The sequence below is a fragment of the Molossus molossus genome, unplaced genomic scaffold, assembly GCF_014108415.1.
Source record: "Molossus molossus isolate mMolMol1 unplaced genomic scaffold, mMolMol1.p scaffold_m16_p_5, whole genome shotgun sequence".
Lineage (NCBI taxonomy): Eukaryota > Metazoa > Chordata > Mammalia > Chiroptera > Molossidae > Molossus > Molossus molossus.
Window position 1 is genome coordinate 107,574,231 of NW_023425388.1, and position 22,721 is coordinate 107,596,951.

General features: G+C 42.5%; 2 protein-coding genes and 1 pseudogene across 7 annotated transcripts in view; 2 read left to right on the top strand and 1 right to left on the bottom strand.

Annotated features, from left to right (window-relative positions):
- The window catches only part of ATR (ATR serine/threonine kinase), a 126,981-nt gene extending 125,981 nt beyond the window's left edge, over positions 1 to 1,000 (bottom strand). For 4 of the 5 annotated variants that reach the window (XM_036242272.1, XM_036242271.1, XM_036242273.1 and 1 more), the window contains exon 1: positions 858 to 994. In XM_036242272.1, coding sequence (XP_036098165.1) covers positions 858 to 916 — 59 coding nt within the window. In that variant the 5' untranslated portion in view covers positions 917 to 994. Of the gene's footprint in view, positions 1 to 857 lie in introns of all 5 variants that reach the window. The other variant, XM_036242270.1, reaches the window with a different exon arrangement.
- LOC118617031 lies at positions 915 to 7,724 on the top strand (annotated as a pseudogene).
- A 10,533-nt stretch (positions 7,725 to 18,257) lies between these two features.
- Positions 18,258 to 22,721, top strand: part of PLS1 (plastin 1) — a 137,984-nt gene continuing 133,520 nt past the window's right edge. For both annotated transcript variants that reach the window (XM_036243672.1, XM_036243673.1), the window contains exon 1: positions 18,258 to 18,312. The gene's annotated coding sequence lies outside the window, so the exon portion shown is untranslated. The remainder of the gene's footprint in view (positions 18,313 to 22,721) is intronic.

Here is a 22,721-nt window from a genome sequence, read left to right on the forward strand (position 1 = left end):
GGAGTGGGGCGAGCCCACTTGTTCCTTGTTCACAGTGGGCTACAATAGGAAGAAGAAGAAGGCAAAGGCGGGAGGGCAGCGCTTTCGGCGCTCACACGCCCGGAGGCGAAGGTGGTCCTCGGCGTCCGCCCTGTGCGCCCGGGCCGGGCTGCCCAGTGGTTACCGCCGGTCCGCGCACCCCAGTCCCGGCTGGATTCCCCAGAACAGAGCAGGGTTGCAGGCTCGGTCTGGGGCCCCAGGCGCCTGCGGGGGCGACCAATCAATGACGTTTTCTTTCTCTCCGCCTCCCTGCCTTTCACTCTCTCAGCATCAAGGGAGAAAATAGCCTCCGGTGAGGATTAAAAAAAAAAAAAAAATCGTTCCCTCGTCCGGGACGGCACTGGTTTATATTCTACTCTGGGGTTTTCAGAAAACGAGCTTTGGCGACTGAAACAGTACTGGGTTACCCTCAAGGTGCGGCAGCTGGCAGCTGGAGGACGCTGCGGCCAAGCCCTGGGCGGAGAACACGGCGGCCGGCCGGGGGGCCACACGGCGGGTCTCGTCCGCGGCGGCCTCGGCTGCGCACTCCCGGGAGCTGCCCTCGCTGGCCACGGACTCGGCCTACGGAGTTCCCTCCACCGGCAGTTCTCGGTCAAAACGCGGAGCCTAAACCCCCATCCCTCCACGAGCGATCGGCAGCGCCAGAAGCCGGGGCAAGCCCCCCACCGGAGGCCAGAAGCGGCGAGCGGCGCGCGTCCTCCGCGGCCTGAGGGAAGCGCTAGCCGCCCCGGCGCGTCCCACAGAGCGCGGCCGGGAGGTGCGGCCGGCGGGCAGAGCGCGCGAGGGGAGCACGCGGGCCCCGGGCGGCCCCGGCCTACCTGCCCAGCTCTCGCAGGGCGGGGATCATGGACGCCAGCTCCAGGCCCGGCTCGCCCATGCTGAGGGCGCGGCGCTCGTCCACCACGCGCCGGCGGGCTCGCGGCGTCTCCACAGCTTCTGCCGGGAAGGCTCGGCGCCGGACGGGGCCTCGCGGGGCCCAAACCTCTCCCGGAAGCCGCGGGCGTTGCGCGCGCCGGGCCCGCCCCCTTCCCGCAGAGGCCGGGAATGGGCGGGGTCAGCGGCGGCGCCCGGCCCCTTTTCCTGGCGGCGTCCAGTCCGGCCCGCTGCTTGGGCGGGCGGGGTTCCCACAGAGTCTGGACTTGGCCACCCTGTTCCGTGACTCCCACCTGGGAGGCTCCGCAAAGCAGAACCTGGATGTAAGGAGGAAAGGGGCCCGGAGAGCACCTGGCTGGACTCGTATCACCTGTAAAAACTGAGATAGTCAGTGGGTCAAGGCCAAGACCAGACCCCAGGTTCTGATTAAATGCATACTTTTGACATGTTAACAGTCTCTTATGATGGCTATCTTTCAAATATAAACGAATTGAGTTGAGCTATAAAATGTCTACAACCAGAACCCATTGATTTACTTTAGACGCCCATTAAGGTGTCAACACAGTTAGGTTCCTCGAGTTCCTCCCACACTTTTGGCCGACTTTCTGAGTGCAGAAGGGGGGCCCCTCCTGTCCTTTCTGTTGCAGCAGCTCTTTTTTCAACTTGAAGTCACTCAGGTTTCTTGGAGGATTCCCTTAACCTTTAATATTTAAAAAAGGGGTTGAATTATACTTATAGGCGTCTCATCGAATCAGTTAGCAATACTGTGTTGACACCTTAATGGGAGTCTAAAGTAAATCAATGGGTTCTGGTTGTAGACATTTTATAGCTCAACTCAATTTGTTTATATTTGAAAGATAGCCATCATAAGAGACTGTTAACATGTCAAAAGTATGCATTTAATCAGGCAAAGCCATGCAGTGTGCTCACATCTGTTCTTTGACACATGAATGTTAATAAGTATCTAAAAAAAAAAAATCAAAGTTCCAGAATGACAGCCATGTATGCTCCTGCCCCAGGGATTTTGCATTTGCAGTGCCCTTTGTCTTGACCTTGAAAACCCTTCTCTCTCATTGCTCCTCTTCAAATATTTGCTGAAATGCCACCAGAGAGGCTCATATAGACTAGCACTTACACACACATTCCTTCCCCCTCCACCTCCTTTATTTTTCTTCATTGCATTTAGAACCAAATGATGTATTACAAACTATTTTATTCGCTGTCTCCTCCAATTAGACTATAGACTCCTTGAGAGCAGGTTCTCATCTGTTTTATTCAGTGCTTAGATATCCAGGACCTAAAACATTGCCAGGCACATAGTTGGTGTTCAGTAAATATTTGTTAAATAGTTGAATGATATAGTGGAAAGAGCATGGGATTCAGAATTAAAGGTCCTGCACAAGTTCTCATTCCATCTTTTAGAAACTACATTATATAGGTAAAGTTACTTAACCTCTTTGTACTTCAGCTTTTCATCTATAAAATGGGATTAATAATATCTACTACACAAGATCATGGTAAAGATTAAATAAGAGTTGGTAGCACTGTACACTAGAATATCATTTCTTAGTTAAAATGAATGAAATATGCAACACATACCAATCCAGATAAATCCCGAAAACAATGTGAAGTGGGGGAAAGCAAATTGCAAAGAAATGCATAATAGTATATCACTTTCATATATTTTAAAACCACAAAAAAAGACTTTGTGTGTGTAATGTATACATACATATATGCTATAAGTATAAAAACATGGTTGGGAAGGACATACATCAACCACAGAAGAGTTGTACCACTGAAGAAGGAAACAAGGAAATAAAATTATGAGGTTTCGGCATATCTGTGAGGGTTTTCTTTTAATAGGATCTGAATTAATCATGACAAATTTAACATTGGTTATATTTGGTGGATGCTATATTACTATTTGTATTTTTGTGGTTAAGATATCCCAAAATTATTAAAATATTATTTTTAAAACTTAGGTTGAAAAACAGATTATCAACCAAAAAGTAACAAGTGTTAAGTATCATTTTTGGATCATATGAAGAAAGATTGTAAAAATTGCCACACTATGCAGAAGGTGATAGCTGAATAGTATTGTAATTCTAAAAGGCAGAATTAAGCCCTGCCTGGTTTGGCTCAGCGGTTAGAGCATCGGCCTGCAGTCCAGAGAGACCCGGGTTCGGTTCGCACTAAGGGCACGTGCCTCACTTGCAGTTTGTCCCCGGCCTGGTTGGGTTGTGTGGGAGGCAGCCACTTGATGCACGTGCCTCACTTGCAGTTTGTCCCCGGCCTGGTTGGGTTGTGTGGGAGGCAGCCACTTGATATGTCTTTTTCATGTCGATCTCTCTCTCTCTCTCTCTCTCTCTCTCTCTTTCTCTCCCTCTCTCTCTCCCTCCCACTCTATCTGAACAAAAAATGGAAAAATGTCCTCAGGTGAGGATAAAAAGAATACATAAATAAAAACAGAAGTTTAAAAAATAAATAAATAAAATAAAAGGCAGAATTAAAACAAACATTAGAGACAACAAATTAGGAATCCAGTTTCATTCAAAAAGGTATTTTTGTGCGAGATGTTGTGTTAGGTACTTCTGTGACATAGAGATGAGAAAGACAAAGAAGTATGTACAATCTGTGGATGTAGAAAGGATACAAAATCCGATGAATTCCATAAGAAAAATATAAATAGCATGCATTGGAAAAATAGTGGAGGAAGAGATCATACTACTCCAGTGGAGAGAAGGTGGATCAGGAAGGGGATCAAGGAGAATGTGGCATCTCATTTGAGACAGTATGTGAAAGATGAGCAAGATTTGAAGAGACAAAGATTGGAGAAGAGGAATATATTCTGACTAGAGGCAATAATGTGAACAAAAAACATACTGAAGGAAAAATGAGTGAGTCTGTTTGGCTGTTTTTAATATTTAATGTGGTCTGGGATGCTTGTACAGACCTCAGCAACAGAGAGACACTGTAATATTTTATATCGAGTGACACAAAGTTATACTCAAATCTGGCAGGAGAAGGCAGGACAGAATAAAAGGAGAGTGGTAGATCATTTTAAAAAATCAAACTTCTTTACCAGTATATCCATAAAGGAGAAATTAATGTCATTCTTAGCAAACACACTTCCTCCAGATACCCACATATTTCTCTCCACCAAACTTTTTAAGGTTTTAATAAAGCTGAGTCTATTTCCTCATCTCCCACTCAGTCCTAAACCTACATATACTATTCTCTTTGTCCTGCCCCACCTCTTAAACACCTCTCACCAAAGTCACCAATGATTTTCTTTTAAAAACAGAGGTACTTTGATTCTCTTTTATTTATTTATTTTTAAGATTTTTTTTTTCTTCTTCATTGATTGTAAAGAGAGAGGAAGGGAGAGGGAGAGAGAAATAGAACATCAATGAGAGAGAATATCGACTGGCCGTCTCCTGCATGCCACCACTGGGGATCGGGCCCACAACCTGGGCATGTGCCCTGACTGGGAATTGAACCCACAACTTCTTGGTGCATGGGTCGATGCTCAACCACTGAGCCACACTAGCCAGGCTATGAAGACATTGATCAGCCCTTCCTTTCTTGACCTCTCAGCAGCACTTGACAATGTAGACTAATGTCTCCTTGGAACACTTTGTTCCTTTGGCCTGTTCGACTCTCTTATTAGCAACACTTCCTTTGCCATCCATCCCCTTAACTACTGGAATTCTGCAGGATTCTAACCTAACTTCCTTTCTCTTTTTTATTCCTAGGTGACCTCATTTACTCTTAAGGCTTCAGCTAACTTTCCGCCTACTGATCACTCCCAAATTCCTTGCTTCTGCTGAGGTCTCTCTCTCTCTCTCTCTCTCTCTCTCTCTCTCTCTCTCTCTGAACTTTTTATTTTATATGTCTACCGTCTGACTAAACTTTTTTCTCTTGAATTATTCCCAGGTACTTTATTTTTGTTTAACTTGTTATTATGGAAAGATTCACCCAACTTCAAATTATCAGCATATGGCCAGTCTTTAGTTCATCTGTAACCACCCCTCCCATTTCTCCTGTCCTTAACTGGATTATTTTAAAGAAAATCCAGACATCTTATCAATTTATCTGTAAACACTTAAGTTTGTATCTCTTAAAGATAAAGACTCCTAAATATCAAACCTGTCCACTTCCCTCTAAATCCCATTACCATCATTCTACTTTCAGACCATCACTGTCTCTCCAAATCACTTCAACAGTGTTCTAGCTTGCCTTTCTTCCTCAGGCCTCTTTCCCTCCAATCCATTCTCTACACTGGGAGTCTCCCAACTTCTTTGACTGATCAACAGCATTGTTGAAAAATTTAAAATATGCATCCTACCTATGCATATTTATTTATTAACCACATATATTTAACATTTAGTACTATATTATACATAGAATGTATGATAATGCAAATTTGGACATAACACAGCTGTTGATTGGTTCCTGTTTTCCTCTTTCTTTTCTCCCCTTTTATCATTTGGGGAATGGGGGTTGAGTGTTGGGGCAGACTGAGGCAAGAAGTAGAGAGGCTTAGGTGAGTCCCAGTGTGCTGGGGACTTTGGCATTTCCTAAGTCCAGTGTCCCAGATCAAGTCCACAAAGGAACATCAACCAATGCCCTCTTGGAAGTTTCATACAGCATTCCTGTAGAATTGACCCCATTGATGATCAAACTGGGATTGGAATGACCACTAGGTGGCACTACAACTCAACTGAGACCAAGATCACTCAGTTCTCAGTCAAATCCCAAACTCTTGGCAGCCTAACTGTGCCAAGTTTCATTATAATGCATTGGATTTTTTTTTTTAACTTCTTTTTGTAATATTATGTCAAGATTTTACTGTATAACTAACATCATAAAGTAAACACTGAAATGGAAATCTTTAAAAAATGAGCTAAAAAATACAATTTTGCAAGATCCTTTCCACACCTGAATGAACTTCAAAATACACCTTTTTGGTACATACACACTCAATATTTTGCATGATAAATAATTTATAAAACTATTTCAATTATTTTTATTATTTAATAGTTTGCATTTTTATTACTTTTTAAAAGTTTACTCCTAGTCGATGCTGATGTTGTTTGGAATTGTTCTATACAGCAGACAGAACAATCTTTCCAAAACCCAAACACAATTATGCCATTCCCCTACTTCAATAACATGACTAGATACTGACTATTGTGAAACAGATTAATGGGTAAAAAGGAGCACATGTCTGTTGGCTTTCATTGGATAAAGCCTCAAATACCACAAGTCAACATTCTAAACTAAATAAAGTAGAATGAATGATCCTGTATAGCCAAACTGCACAGACACACTTGTCCCATTTAGTAGAAATACTGCAAAATAATAATAATAATAATAATAACAAAAAAGTTACAAAACACATCTAGTTTCCATAGGGGAATTTATAATATTTAAGGAACTTGCAGCTTCTGAGGGAAGGTGGCCGAGGCCTGGCTGAGCCCATAGCCTCTGCTCACCAGAGCCTCCTGCAACCCGCGCGGGCTCAACCTGGGGGCGGGCTCAGGCCTGACCTGCCGCTAAGCCCAGGGCAGAGGCTGCATGCCCAAGGACCAGGCTGGCACAGCGAAGAGAGAGAGGAAAGGAGAGGGAGAGAGAGAGAAAAAACATCAATTAGAGACCGAACCTGCAACCTAGGAGGAGGCATCTCCCTATTCCTTACCTGGAATCTGTTTGAATTTCCTGACCTACACACCTTGAAAAGTTCTGTTCAGCAAGACAAGATGGAACACAGTGTCTGCAAGAACCTGGAGTATTCCCATAGGAAGTGGCTGATCAACTGCTTCAGACCATGGCCTTTCATGGTCTACTGAAGGATGGAACTGTAGGTATTTTTAGGGGCAACCAGATGCACTTAAAGAGAGCTTACATTTGCAAAGCCATGATCTCTACTGTTGCTTTTCCGAAAGCCTTCTGCCACTACAAGTTAGTGGAACTTGATGCGACAGGTGTGAATACTGACATCACCATTACAGACATCGTCAGCAGGCTTGGCAGTAATAAATGGATCCAGCAAAATCTCCAGTGCCTGGTGCTGAACTCATTAGCTCTGTCCCTTGAAGATCCTTATGAAGGGTGCTTCAGCCGGCTCTCTGGCCTTCAAGCATTAAGTCTCACCAACGTTCTCTTTTACAATGAAGACCTGGCTGAAGTTGCATCATTGCCAAGATTACAGAGCCTGGATATTTTTAACACAGACATCACAGCTTTGCTGGCCTGCAAACACCGACTCAAGTCTCTAACCATGCACCACTTGAAAGGTTATTTTAGTCTTTGTTGATTTTAGAGAGAGAGGAAGGAAAAGGGAGAGAGAGAGATAGAAACATCGATGAGAGAGAACGATTGGCTGCTTCCTGCATGCCCCTCACTGGGGATTGTGCCCACAACCTGGGCATGTGCCCTGACCAGGAATCGAACCAGTGACTTCTTTGTGCATGGGTAAACGCTCAACCACTGAGCCACACCAGCCAGGCACCACCTAAAATGTTTAAAAATGACAACTACTCAGATACTGGATGTTGTTCAAAAACTAAAATATCTGAATCATCTTGATACATCAGATGATGAACAATTCACGTCAGACATAGCTCTTCACTTATTAGAACAAAAAGACATCCTACCCAACCTCATCTCCCTGGATGTATCTGGGAGAACACACATGACAGATAATGTTGTTGAAGCCTTTTATACAGCAATGGCCCAGCATGCGGTTTGTAGGTTTGCTGGCCACTGATGCTGGTTACTCTGAATTTCTCACAGGCATAAGTATTTGAAGGTTAAACTCTAAAAATGTATTATTTTGGCCCTGGCCAGTTTGGCTCAGTGGTTAAAGCATCGGCCCATGGACTGGAGAGTCCTGGGTTCGGTTCCTGCCACTTTGTTCCTGGCCTCGGTTGGAGTCGTGTGGGTGGCAGCCACTTGAGACACATCAATGTTTCTCTCTCTCTCTTCCTCGCTTTCTCCCTCCTGCTCTATCTGAAAATAAACGCAAAGATATCCTCGGGTGAGGATAAAAAAGTAAAAATAAAAATAAATGTATTGTTTTGTCAGGCTGACCAATGTCTAGTTACATAAGACTCCATTAAGATGAATGTCTAATAATATATGGACCTTGCTTTAGAGTCAAGAGTCCTAACTAAAATCCCAGATTACTTACTTTATGTTCTAGAGCAAGCTATAATGTAACTTTTTGAGTTTCCATTTCTTTATTTATAAAATAGGTATCATGCCCTGGCCGGTTTGGCTCAGCGGTTAGAGCGTCGGCCTGCGGTCCAGAGAGAGCTGGGTTCGGTTCCCCCTAAGGGCAGGTACCTTGGTTGCAGTTTGTCCCTGGCCCTGGTTGGGTCGTGCTGGTGGCAACCACTCAATGTGTCCCTTTCACGTCGATATTTCTCTCTCTCTCTCTCTCTCTCTCACTCTCTCCCACTCTGCCTGAACAAAAAATGGAAAAATATCCTCGAGTGAGGATAAAAAAAATAAAATAAAATAGGTATCATTTCTACCTTGCAGAATTCTTCTGAAGATTAATAATTATATATGTAAAGTGAAAGTCATGTAGTAGGCCCTGAATAAATGATACTTCTCATGGAAAAAAAAAACAAAAAACTTAAAAGCAAAGCTACTTATTATCCTATTTATGTCAAAGTTTCACATCTACTAAGGCTGTGTTATAAAACTAGGACTCCACTATATTTGGAGACGAATCAGAAATAAGGACATGGACTACTTTCCAATGTGTCCAAAAGATTGTTATCTCAGCAATGAATTATTGTCATCTATATTATTAAGTATGACACTAAGTTTATATTAAATTTGTTTGAATGGTAAGGGTTATTTGCATTTGCAATCATTACTTTTACTTTCCTCAAAATATTTCCATCTGTTTCATCTCCTGTTATCCTCCCAATAGCTCTGTAATAAAAAGGTTGAGGAGAGAGATCTCTATTTTTTTAAAAACAAGAGAAAAATTAAAATTTAAATACATGTGCATGGGAATTCACATATGCATCAAAATTCCAAAGACAGTGCGGCAACATAGGATATATATGACAGTTTTGGACAAAGGAGAAAGGCAAGGGGAGGTTTTTAGAAGCGAGAATAGGAGATTTGCAGGTAGTTGAAGAAGAGAGGAACACGCTTGGCAGGCAAATTCTTGCCGGTGACTCAGAAACAAGGGACACAGAGGGTATCTAGCTTATAGGCACCTGCCTGAAGCCTGGGAAGAGAAGTTTCTGAGTTCTCAAACATGAGAATGTATCAGACTCACCTGGAGGGCTTATTTACTTATTTATTTATTTATTTATTTAATCCTCACCAGAGGACACTTTTGCATTTATCTTTAGATAGAGCAGGAGGGAGAGAGGGAGGAAGAGAGAGAGAAACATCAACATGAGAGAGACACATCAAGTGGTTGCCACCCACACGACCCCAACCAGGGCCAGGGACAAACTGCAACTGAGGTACATGCCCTTAGCGGGAACCAAACCTGGGTCTCTCTGGTCCATGGGCCAACACTCTTACTGCTGAGCCAAACTGGCCAGAGCTGGAGGGCTTATTAAAACAGATTCCTGAGCTCCAGAGATTCTGACTCAATGTGTCTGAAAGATAACTCAATAATTTGCATGTTTGTTTGTTAATCCTCATCCAAGGATTTTTTTTTTTCCATTTAATTTTAGAGAGAGGGGAAGAGGGAGAGAGAGAAACATCGATATGAAAGAGACACATCGATTGGTTGTCTCCTGTATGCACCCCAACCAGGGGCTGGGGATCCAAACTGTAACCCAAGTACGTGCCCTTGGCCAGGAATTGAATCTGAAGCCCTTCAGTGCAAGGGCCAACGCTCTAACCCTTAAGCAACACTGGCCAGGGCAATAATTTTCTTTAAAAAAAAAAAATTTTTTTTTATTGATTTTTAGAGAGAGGAAGAGAGATAGAGATAGAAACATCGATAAGAGAGAATATCGACGGCTGCCTCCTCCATGCCCCCCAACTGGGGACTGGGCCCACAACCTGGGCATGTGCCCTGACCGGGAATCGAACTGGCGACCTCTTGGTGCATGGGTCAATGCTAAACCACTGAGCCACACCAGCTGGGCTAAAATATGTTTTTATTGATTTAGAGAGAGAGAGGAAGGGAGAGATAGAAACATTGATGGGAGAGAGTAACATTGATTGGCTGCCTCCTGCACACCCCCTACTGGGGATAGAGCCCACAGCCTGGGCACATGCCATGACCAGGAATGGAACTAGGACCTCTGGGTTCATGGGATGAAGCTCAGTCTACTGAGCCACACTGGCTGAGCAATAATTTTTATTTTTAACAAGCTCCTTCCCAGGTGATACTGATGTTACTTGGACCACACTTTGAATTAACGTTTTAGAGCAATGGTTTTTATCCTTGGCTACACATTGAAATTATCTGGTTTGGAAGCTTGTAATCCCAGAGATTCTGAATAGATTGGTTTCAGGGTGAGGCACTTATATATATATTTATAAGCATTTTTTTACTTACTAGCAAGTTCAAGCATCTACTCATTTGTTTATTAATCATTTGTATTTCTTTTTCTTTTTAAAATCCTCACCCAAGGATATTTTTCCATTTATCTTCAGACAGAGTGGGAGGGAGAGATGAGAGACAGAAACATCAATGTGAGAGAGACACATCAATTGATTGCCTTCTGCACAACCCTGACCAGGGCTGGAGACTGAACCGCAACTGAGGTATGTGCCCTTGACTGGAATACAACCTGCGACTTTTTGGTCTGCAGGCTGACGCTCTAGCTGCTGAGCCCAATCGGCCAGGGCTGTATTTCTTTTTCTATAAATTATCTGTTTAGTACTTTATCAATTTTAATTTGGTTGTGTCTTTATATTAGTTGATAGAGGCATTTTATATAAATTATATATGTTAACCCTTTTCTGATTTATATTCTGGGACTATTTTATCTTAGTTTGTCACTTGGCTCTTGTCCTAAAGAAATTTTCATCTTTAGTATATCAAATCTGTTTATCTTTTTGTTTTATGGCCTCTGGGTTTTGAGTTTTGCTTAGGAAGTTTAACACCAAGGTTAAAAGTGTTCTGTACTTTTTTTTTTTTTTTAATCCTCACCCGAGGACATTTTTCCATTTTTTGTTCAGGTAGAGTGGGAGGGAGAGAGAGGAACAGAGAGAGAGAGAGAGAGAGAGAGAGAGAGAGAGAGAGAGAGAGAGAGAAACATCGATGTGAAAGGGACACATCGAGTGGCTGCCACCCGCACGATTGACCAGAGCCGGGGACAAACTGCAACCGAGGTACATGCCCTTAGGGGGAACCAAACCTGGGTCTCTCAGGACCGCAGCCGACGCTTTAACCGCTGAGCCAAACCGGCCAGGGAAAAAGTGTTCTGTACTTTTTACTAAGAATTTTGTACTTCAGTTTCCTAGTATTCCTTTTCTCATTTACTTACTGATCATTTTGAGTAAGACAACTTGTTTCCCAGATGGATAGTACATTTTTCAGAACTGAAGTCCCTTTTGCCAGTTTAAGAATAAAGAGGTTTGCTAAGAGATATAGATAATGTACAGAATCTGCAGGAGAAAGAGACTTTATCATGAGAACGTCCCGAATTCCCTGTCAAGGCAGTTGCTAACTCAGAAAGCTTAGGAAACTGCCCGAAGAGAACCAAGCTCTGCCTCTCTCCATGTAGCCCCGTTTTCAACCGTGACCGGTACAGTGGAAATCGTATCTGGAACCCGAGCTACAAGTGAGTCTGGGAAACGTAACTTTTCCTCCCCAGTAAGGCCTCCAAGGAGAGAGCGGGGGCAACCCCGGTACCTGTTACTGACGACATAATTTCCCATTACTCTGATGAACCATCCTTTCATCAGCATAGGCTTTCCCCACTACCCAAACACAGAGCCTTCCTATGAAAGCTTTCATAAGGAAAATGCAGTATTACAAAAAAACAAACCAAACCAAACCATTAATTTATTGGAAAAATTTGTGAGCATTCCCAGGCCCCCCAAATAACCTACCAAATCATACCAACCAAATACGCTTAATTACTTCCAGTGTTACGGTAAACGTAACACCCTATATGTGCTCTCTTAGGCTTTTCTGATACCTTAGAACAATCTTGCTAACAATGCACGAAATAAACCAGGATAGAGCCCAGATGCTCCCAGACACAGTTCAGAGCTACGGGGCTCGGCGCTGCGACGCTGAGTGGGGGCGCTGGGCGGAGTCACTTTTGCTGCTCAGGCGCATGCTGCCCCTGCAAGGGCTGCTGCGCAACAATGCTGAGCGCTATCTTTGCATCTCTGTCCTTTTTCTTTCTTTTTTTCCTCTAGAAGCAAAAATCCTCTTCAGATTCCTTTTAGATGGCGAAAGCAGGTACTGTTGTATGTCTTCCATAAAAGTAAAGCGGCACGATGAGAACTTTCCAAAAGCAGAGATAATTCATGTATCATAAACAAAAAGACATCTGGGGACAAGAAACAGTTTCTGCCACACTTTACAGCTCCTTCCTTCCTTCCTTCCTTCCTTCCTTCCTTCCTTCCTTCCTTCCTTCCTTCCTTCCTTCCTTCCTTCCTTCCTTCCTTCCTTCCTTCCTTCCTTCCTTCCTTCCTTCCTTCCTTCCTTCCTTCCCTCCCCTCACCCGAGGACATTTTTCCATTTTTTGTTCAGATAGAGTGGGAGGGAGAGAGAGGAAGAGAGAGACAGAAACATCAATGTGAAAGGGACACATCGAGTGGCTGCCACCCACACGACCAACAAGGGCCGGGGACAAATTGCAACCGAGGTATGTGCCCTTAGCGGGAACCGAACCTGAGTCTCTCTGGACTGCAGGCCGATGCTCTAACTGTTGAGCCAAACTGGCTAGGGCTACAGCTCTTTTCTTATTTCCCATCAGTTTCAGTTAATGCTGCACCTGATTTTATTTTTTTCAAATAGGGATGGGCAAAGTGTAGGGGGAGGATAGAGGATGTAATTAGCTGTCCCGTCACCCTTCTATGCCCTAAAGTTCACTTTTTTCCTCCAATGCCTATTAGGCTGACTTCATTCTGAGATAATTACTCAACCTGATCTTCTAGTTCCAAACTACTCACCATCTGTGTTTATTTGAAACCTAGACAATAAATTTAGTTTTTATCTCAGTCATCAAAATTTTAAATCCTCAAATATCTAGTTAAATTTTCTGTACACGTGACTTCTCATGTTTCTCTGAAGATATTAATTATACTTCTCTAATGTCTTCTGACTGTTCTCTAACTCTGTTTTCTCTACTATTAGTTGTAGAAATGGTGCCTCTCTCACGGTGATCTTTCCTCCAAATGTGTGATAATGTTTAGTTATCTGTTCAATTTTGTATTTTAGACTGTCTATTCACTTTGCCTTTTTATTAGCTGAGCCAAGCTCTGCCCATTTGAGGTAAGGAACAGCACTCAAAAGGCAAAGATGTGTTGGTAGCTTATCCTCAAGGTGTGAAAGATTTATGTTCTTCCTAAAAGTTGGCTACTGGGCCACCAGTGTGGAGGAGCAAGTTGTTGACTAGTCTGGTTGCTTTAGACCTCTTTCTCCAGCTACTCTGACCAGCGCCACGGTGCCCTCTCCCCTACTTACTGATCTGCTAACTGAGCTTGCACACCCTTCCTCCACCTGCTTCTGTGTGATTTCAGCTGAACTTTCCTTTCATTTCCTTTTTCTGAGACGTGAGCCTATCTGCATTCTGTTCTCAATACTTCTGGCTTGTTGGTGGCAGTTTCTCTTGTTTTCCTAGGATTTTTTTCCCCACTTTAAAACAGTATCTTTTACTTTAAAAAAGTATCTTCTCTATCATTTTATGAGATTTTATGTGCTAGGTAGGGTATAGGTACATGTACTTGGTTAGCTATTTTGATCCAATCTCTATTAAACAGTGAGAGAGAGAGAGAGAGAGGTTTTGCATTATTTTCTGTCTCCTTACTTCTTAGGTTATTCTTTTCTCTTCCACATGATTTAAAAGAAATAAAGCCAGAATTGAACTAAATCTTAGACTTTTTCACCTATATAGTTTTTCCCCCCTCTCTATTCCCTGTATTTTGCAAAAGTGGCCAAATAAAGTAAACATTTTCCTGTTATGCTTCCTGGTGTTACCCAGTGTCATTCAAAATTTACCCACTTTCCCTGAAATGGAAGGTGAAATGGGTGCCCCTGAGTAGCAGCTGATTTTAGGGTTAGGATTAGGGCTGGGTGGCAGTTGAGTGTTGTGATTATAAACGTTTCAGAAACCATAAGGCTCCAGGGAACTAACATTAACCACATCCAGAGACTCACTTTATAACACAGAATGCCCTTCTTATTGTTAAGAGTATGGGATATACTATAACTTTGTAGGGGCTACTTGTGAGAATAACATACATTCAGAGTTGGACTTGAGTTGGAATCTTGGCTCCATCATTCATTCACTCTCTCTGTTACTGGATATTTTCAAACCCCTTCTTTTGTTCTTGTGAGCATTAAATAGGAGAGAGACCATGAAGTTTTTGGCACAGCAGCTAGCACACAGGGAACATGGAACAGACATTAGAGATGATGGTGAAGATGATGATGGTGGTGACTACTGGAGGTGCTCTGTGTGATCCTCTTTCCAGTATCAATGAGCCTGAAAAAATAAATTAATAATCCTTGGGAAGTGTGGTATCAGCAAAGATTGTATTTGTATAAAGTACAGCTTTCAATTTAGTTTTTAGTCTGTATTTAGTTGTATTATGAGAAAAATAATTAATATTTTTGTGTGTCTCTTACCTAAAAAATGAGGATAACTTAATAGAGTTGTCATGGATATGACAATGAGAAAACATTCTAGCACTAACCAGGTAGCTCAGTTGGTTAGAGTGTCATCCCGAAACACCAAGGTTGCATGTTGGATCCACGGTCAGGACACATACAAAAATCAACAAATGAAGCATAAATAAATGGAATGACAAATCAATGTTTTTCTTTCTCTCTAAAATCAACAAATAAAAATTAAAAAGTAAAACATTCTAAAGTGCTTATAATAGTTATTTGTACAGAGTAAGAGCTAAATAACTCCCAGCAGTGTTATTAATATTTATTATTATTGATATTATTCCATTAATATTTTATATATGCTATAGAAGATCCAGAAAATTATCCTTATCTCAATTTAAGTTGGTTTTATTTTTTTCAACCATCAGCTGGGATACATGATTAGACATAATATTATTGGATAAAGAAATATTTTAAATTGCAACTATTTTGAAAAAACTGAAACATGATTATTATAACTTCAGTGTATGCTTTCATGACCAGAATGCTTGTGCCCAAGAAATACAGCGATTTTCTCTGTGAATTCTTCCTACCTGTTGCCATTACTTTTAAACTATTGCTCTTTTAATTATCAGTGGAACCCTTTTATCAAGTAAAATCTCAGAGGAAAATCCACCACGGAAGTAATAGTGTGCTGGCTGGACTGGGGCCCTGACCTAGAGCCCTGCTCAGTTACCATTTCCACGACACCCCGGCTCTCAGAAACACAGTCTGAAAACTGTATTTCTCATTGTTAGTGATATAATCAGGCCAGCAGATAATTTTCTTTATAATTATTATTCACTGGTTGTGCATTCCTAATTATACTCTGTTTACTGTTTTATATTTGGGAGATTTTTTGGGGGAAATATGTTAGTTTCATCAGCAATAAACTTACAAATCACTTCTTGGGGTTTGTAACTTTTAGAAATGAGTTGTTCCATACTTTTAATTTTAAGTGTACAATTTAGTTTTGACAGTGTATACTCCTATGAAATCTTCACTACAATCAAGAGAAGATTTCCATGATCCCCTAAATATTTTTACTGCCTCTTTACAGCCCATGCCTCCCTCCACCCCTAGCTTCAAGATATTACTGATTTACTTTGTATCACTATAGGTTTGAACACTCGATTTAAATGGAACCATACATTTGTCCCTGGCATCTGCCAGTCAGCATACTGATTTTGAGATTTATTCATGTTGAAGCCTGTATGAATAATTATTTCCCTTTTTTGTTGAGTATTATTCCATTACATAGATGTACCACAATTTGTTTATCCATTAACCTATTAGATGGACATTGGACTCCTTCTGGTTAGGGGCTACTCTGAAAAAAGTTGCTATAAACATTCCTGTCCAAGTCTTGGTGTGAACGTATATGTTTTCATTTCTCTTGGATAATACCTGCAAATATGTCAGTGTAAGAAATGTCCATGAGGAACATCTCTAATAGTGTCAACAATAAAAATAAAACAACAAAAATTTTTTTTTAAATCCTCACCCAAGGATATTTTTCCATTTATCTTCAGATAGAGTGGAAGAGAGAGAGAGAAACATCAAGGTAAGAGACATACATTGGTTGGTTGCCTCCCGCACAACCCTGACCAAGGTCGGGGAGGAACCAAAATGAGGTATGTACCCTTGACCAGAACCTAACCCTTGGCCCTTTGGTCCATGGGTGTACGCTCTAACTGCTGAGCCAAAGTGGTCAGCCCCCCCACCCCCCAAAAAAGAAATGTCCAAACTTGTAGAGAATCTTTATATGAGTATATTTGAGCCAAACTTAGGACAATCTCAAGTGTTCTGGAGAATGATGGTTTTGAAGTTTCTTTCATACATTTGAAATTAAGGAGGGAATATAAGAAAGATCACATGGGAGAAAGCAAAGCAGGAATACCATTCCAGGGTAGTTGGCAAGATTATGGGCTTTCTTGAGGGTGATTGCTTCAGAGGGGCCTGAAAAAAGGAGAATATCTGGTGTTTCAAAGGTGTTAATTTAGATGCCTAAGAACAACTGGACAGGGCTTGCTTAAGGTGAAGATAAATATTTTACTAAAACAGTTATATGCCTTGGGTGACCACCCACCATGTCCTGCCCATTTAGGAGCTCATGATCAGATCACCTGTGAGGTTACTTTCTGCCACTGAACTTGTCAGTTTTATTGCAGAACAAATGGAATGGCTGGCTTGTATGGCAGATGTGTGTTTAACTTTTTAAGAAATATTTTGTGCCCTGGCCAGTTTGGCTCAGCTATTTGAGCGTTGACCTGTGGTCCGGAGAGACCCAGGTTCGGTTCCCGCTAAGGGCACTACCTCGGTTGCAGTTTGTCCCCGGCCCTGGTTGGGTCGTGCGGGTGGCGACCACTTGATGTGTCCCTTTCACGTCGATGTTTCTTTCTCTCTCCCTCCCACTCTATCTGAACAAAAAATGGAAAAATGTCCTCAGGTGAGGATAAAAAAAGAAAAGAAATATTTTGTGAGAACTTACATACTCAACTCCTGTATATCTGGGCTCAGATAAGGATACTAAATCTCACCAATTTCTTCCACCAATTTCTTCAAGTAGAAGGCAGGAAAAAATCCCCATCCTCCCCAAACTTGGTAAATGTACTTCCATATTTAACTGCTTATCAATTTCTTTGGTTTCCTAAAATAATTTCAACATCCTTCTTTCCTTCCAACTCTCTAGCCCTACTGACACCATCTCAGAATTTCTTGGGCACCTATTTTGTACCCAGTAATGTGCTATGTAGGGAGGGGGCACACAGGACTCTGAGTTAAAAGGGCAGCGAAACAGGAACCCCTTCTGTTGCCTCCACCAGCAGAGCTGAAATAAACACAAGGATACATCATGCTGTGCAAACTCTGTAAGAAGTCTTGGGGCTGCATTCTATGCACTTGACGCACGTACTAGAGGAAATATCCCACCTTTGTTTGAGTGCCAGGTGTAGTTGTTGACTTATTTTTAAAGTAGGTGTGGTTGTTAAATGAAGAGGAAATGTTTTGTGAAATCTCAAAAAGGGGAGGGAGAGAGAAAACTTTCCCCTTTTCTCTAGACCAGCGGTTCTCAAAGCATTGTACAGGGACTAGTAGCAAAAGTTTCCCCCGACAAAATGTTAGAAATACAAATTGTTGGGCCTCACTATAGACCTTCCGAATCGGAAACTCTGGGTATGGGATCTGTGTTTCAAGAAGCCATGCAGGTGATTCTGATCGAAGTTCGTTTGAGAACCACTGTGCTAAACTCATTCCAGGGATGTAGGTGGTCATCTTTAGGATGGGAGATGCATAAGTCCTGCGTCACTGGGCAGCAGGGATAACGTTACCGGCAGCGCCCATCCAGTCTTCCCCTCGTGTCTCCCGGCACCCTCCGAACCCAGGATGGGACTCGGGTTCTTTTCCCTGGGAGCCGCGGCCAAAACCCGGCAAGTGGAATTTTTGTTTGCTGGCCTGGGTGCCGGCCGGGCATGCGCAGTGGCGCGAGCGCAGCAGACCGGCGAGCGCTGCAGACCGGCGAGCGCAGCGAGGGAGCCGCAGAGCGGACCAGCGGCGCCGGCGGGACCACCGCGGTGGGTACGGGGGCGCGGCGGTTGGGTACCAGAGCAGGGCTGCCCCGCAGGCGGAAAACAAAGCTTCACTTTGTCCCTGGCGCACAGCTGCTGGGGGAGTCGCTCCGGTTCCCCTCGCTTCGAGCGGCTCCCGGCGCCCGCCGAGTCCAGGGCTCTCCTGCCCGGGTCGGGCTGGCGGTAGTGTGGGCAGGTGCTAAGTTGTGTATTTATGCAGCTTATGCAGTAAGCCCGAGAACTGTGCCCCGATTCCCTGCATGAAGTTAGGGATTTTGTAACTTTGCTGTTTTCCTCTCTCTCTCCAACTTTGGGTGGGTGGCTGCTGCTGAGGCTGTGACCCAGCCTGCTTCGCTTGGTTCTGCGCCGGGCTCGTTTGCCCGGACTCTTGGTGCAGGGGATCGATAGGGCCAGAGTGAAGCCGCCGCCGCGCTTTCCGGCGTTGGTGCCTTTCCCGGACGGGCCTCGGAGTGCGGCATTGAAAAAGGAAACTTTCTGCGAATTTTAGTGCCAAAAACTTGCTGCATTTTAGCTGCATTTTTAATTTATTGATTTTAGAGAGAGAGAGCAAGGGACAGCGAAACATCGATTTGTTGTTCCATTTATTTATGCATTCATAGTTGATTCTCTGATGTGCCCTGACCTGGGATCTGACCACAACTTTGGCATAGCCAAGGACGCTCTAACCAACCGAGCTACCTGGCCAGGGCCGGCTGCGTTTTTAGGTAGAGACTTTGCAAAATTTAAGGACACCCTTTCCCTTACTTTTCTACATTACTGTTATTTCAGGCCTTATTTGGTGCTATTAAAAGGAAGTAGTCTTTTAGATGAGAAATAGTTCTCACTTTTTCCCCCCTTTTATTTACTCTGTCACATTTTGTGTCTCATACAGATAATTTACCCTGGGGCTGTAGTATTGCTTACATGCCTACTAGGCAAAGGCTGTATTGCACACATTTCTTGCGTAACCTGTGAGCCATAAACAAAATTTTAGGCCACAGGGCACACACAGACACTGAACATTATTTAGGTTAAGTGTTAAATTTATAATGTGGAAGGTATATACAGAGAATTAATAGGAAAAATAAATTTTTAGTTCAAGAAGAGAAATCTATATGGAAAGGAAATACAGCTATCTGCCTTTCCCTCCACCCCCACAATGAATGTTTTAATGGCAGAAATAATATACAGCTGGTTTAGTTTTGGACTGTAGAGATCTTCCAGGTCAGCCAGTTCAGCTGCTTCAGTTTACAAATGAGAAAACTGAGACCAATGAGGTTAAATGACTTGCTGTGGCTGCTGGAGCCCCTCCTTGGCAAAATGGGGCCTGGCACACAGGTTTTCTGATTTTCAGGGCTCTTTTTACCATCCCCCTGTTAATGCTCTCTTCACAGTTTGGTTAGATTGTTAAACATCTACAGCTTTATACTGTGTAGTCTGGTTTAAGCAGATAATTAGTTATTCCTGCTACTAAACTTGCTAGTACCTTGTAAAGTTCTTTCAGAAAGTATCCGCTCTCATATATGTGTGTGTGTGTGTGTGTGTGTGTGTATATATATATATATATATATATATATATATATATATAATCTCCTTTCACCTAAGTCCCACCTAACTATTTGCTGGTCTTGAAGCTGCCCTCCTTCCTTGTCTCAGTCACATTGGGCCCTTGGGCCAGAATACCTGTTTGCCTCCTTCCTTGAAGTCCTGCACATACCGCCAGGAGTAGCTCAGGTGTGACCTCTTCTTAGATGCTTTCCTTGATTACTGTGGCCAGAAAGTAGCTCTCCATGTTCTGAATCCTCTAGCATTTATTATTGTTGTCTGTGCTGCAAGAATTCCCCTTGTGTTTAGATTTCTGAATTGTATTTTAGCACATGTCCCAACTTCCTGACCAGCGCATAAGCTCTTAGAGGTTAAAGTTTATGATTTAAATATCCCACCCAGCACGAAGTACAAAGTATGTTCTCAGCCATTGTTTGTGAGAGGGAGGAAGTGAAGTACAGATCGTTTTTAAAGGGATTTGATGTGGATGTTCTGTAATATGGGGGAGGCCACCTTGGAGCCGTAGCAAGATAGTTGTCAAGTCAAACAAGCTTGATGGAGTGATTCTCATATTTTGATGAGAAATCACACATCAGTTAGGGAATTCTTGGGGACAGAGGTAAAATCATCATAGGGGAGTATTGCCCAAGGCCTGAATTTAACCATGTCAGTCCAAATGCAGAGTGGAGAGCACAGATTTAAGAAATGGTGTAAAGGAAAAAGCATTTGGTAAAAGACTAGATGCAGAAAAGGAAAGACATGTTAAAAATTACTTTAGCTTCAGGCTTAGTATGTTGGTAATAGGCTTGTAATATTCTTTTTATTTTATAAATACCTACAATCATGACATTATTTATTTCTATTTCTTTCTTTTATGTGTGTGTGTGTGTTTATTGATTTTTTAGAGAGAGAGAGAGAAACATCCATGTGAGAGAGAAACATCCATAACTGCCTCCTGCATGCCCCCTACTGGGGATCAAGCCCACAACCTGGGCATGATTCTGATCCCAGAATCAAACTGGGATCTTTCAGTCCATGGGACAACACTCAATCCACTGGGCCATACCAGCCGGGCATTTATTTCTCTTTCTTACAGTTGTTGATGTGATTGTCTTATTTCCCATTCTAGCTGATAAGCTCTTTGGGGGATGATCTTTAACACCTCATAATGCCAGAAATGGTAGCTTTGCAGTATTAGATACTCAATAGTTATTGCATGAATAAATAGTGTATTTTGACATGGAGAGGGTGGACATTTAGGATCTTAGAGTATAAGGTACCACTTTATCCAGACCATTCCCTCATTTGTATAGAGGAGTAACTGAGATATGCTTAGCTAAGCTAGTTAGTGGTGTAACCAGAGCTTCTACTTAAGTTGCCTCACTACTAGACCCATGCTTATTTCATTGACTCTTACTTTTTGAGATGGAGTTGAATTGTCAGCAGGACACTCTAGTTTGAAATGTTTCGTAGATATAAAGCCCTTGGAGATCAATCTAATGGGGAGAACTTGGTGGCTGATAGGTGGATGTCTTGTCACTGGAAGAGGTGCGATAAGGGATGACTGACCAATTCAAGGTTGAGTACACAGAGTGAAGAAGGGGTGAGGCTGGGGTTTGGGTAATCTGCACTTGAGGGAGTTGAGGAGTCTGGAAAGGTTAGCATAGTTTATATAGGTCGACCCAAAGTCCTTAGACTAAGAGTATATTTGGGAGAGACATTCTATACTATCAGGAGGTGGTTAGTGATGACCGCATTGTTTATGACCCAGGAAAGTGAGGGTAAGGTTGAGAGAGAATTGTGATCAGACTCTCTACCTAGAAAAATAAGACAGGAAACAGTCCTTCAGAACCCCAAATCCCAGTTTGGAATATTTGTTTAGTTGGAACAGATGTTGCAAATAGCCATTTGCAAATCAAAACTCAGCCTTCCCATTGAGCTGCACACAGCATTGGGGGAGCTGTTGGATGACACATCCACATGCAAGTCAGTCACTGTCCTCCAGCTGGCAGTGCTGCTGTTCTCACAAGCGTATGGAGAGGCGAGAGCAGTTGAGGGGAGAGACACAGCTTCCTAGGGGAAGGGAAGGGGTGCGCAGGTATAGCAGGATTGCTTAAAAAAAAATTTTTTTTTTATCATGACATTAGTCAAAATTGATTGGACAGCCAAATGCAGAATCAGGTGGTGTGTTGAAGTCAATGGCTCATATATTTAAAAAATGCCCTAATATTAAAATATAGAGTTATATACTGCAACCCTGTATAAGATCATGATATTATGTAACTTTCTCAAAATAATAATGGTAATAGTAGTAACTAGTATTATAGAATGTTTTCCATGACCAGACAGTGTACTTTACAAGCAATATGTCATTTAATCTTTACAAACCCTCCTATGAAATTGGTGCAATTATTTCTGTTTTACAGATGAGAAAACTGAGGCTTAGGTAAAATCACTTTTCTGAGGTCACACAGTTGACAAGTAGCTCAGCTGAGCTTTAATCCCAACCCAGCCTGACTTCAGGCACTGAGAGCTTTAATAACTTAATCAAATATCTTAACAAAATGCAAAACTTTATCTGTGCTTGGGCTGCACCCATTGAGAATGGTCACAGATTTTAGCTGGTGAAACTCTCTCAACATTCTATGAGCCAGACTGTAATCTGAGAAACAAACAACAGTGATGAATCCTTCTGGGTTTTTTTGTTCTTTCTTTGTTTTTTCACTTAGTCTTTATCTCCTTTTTACTCTTTTTTTTTTTTTTATCCTCACCCAAGGATATTTTTCCATTTTTTTCGTGAAGGGACACATGGAGTGGCTGCCACCCACACAACCAACCAGGGCCGGGGACAAACTGCAACCGAAGCACGT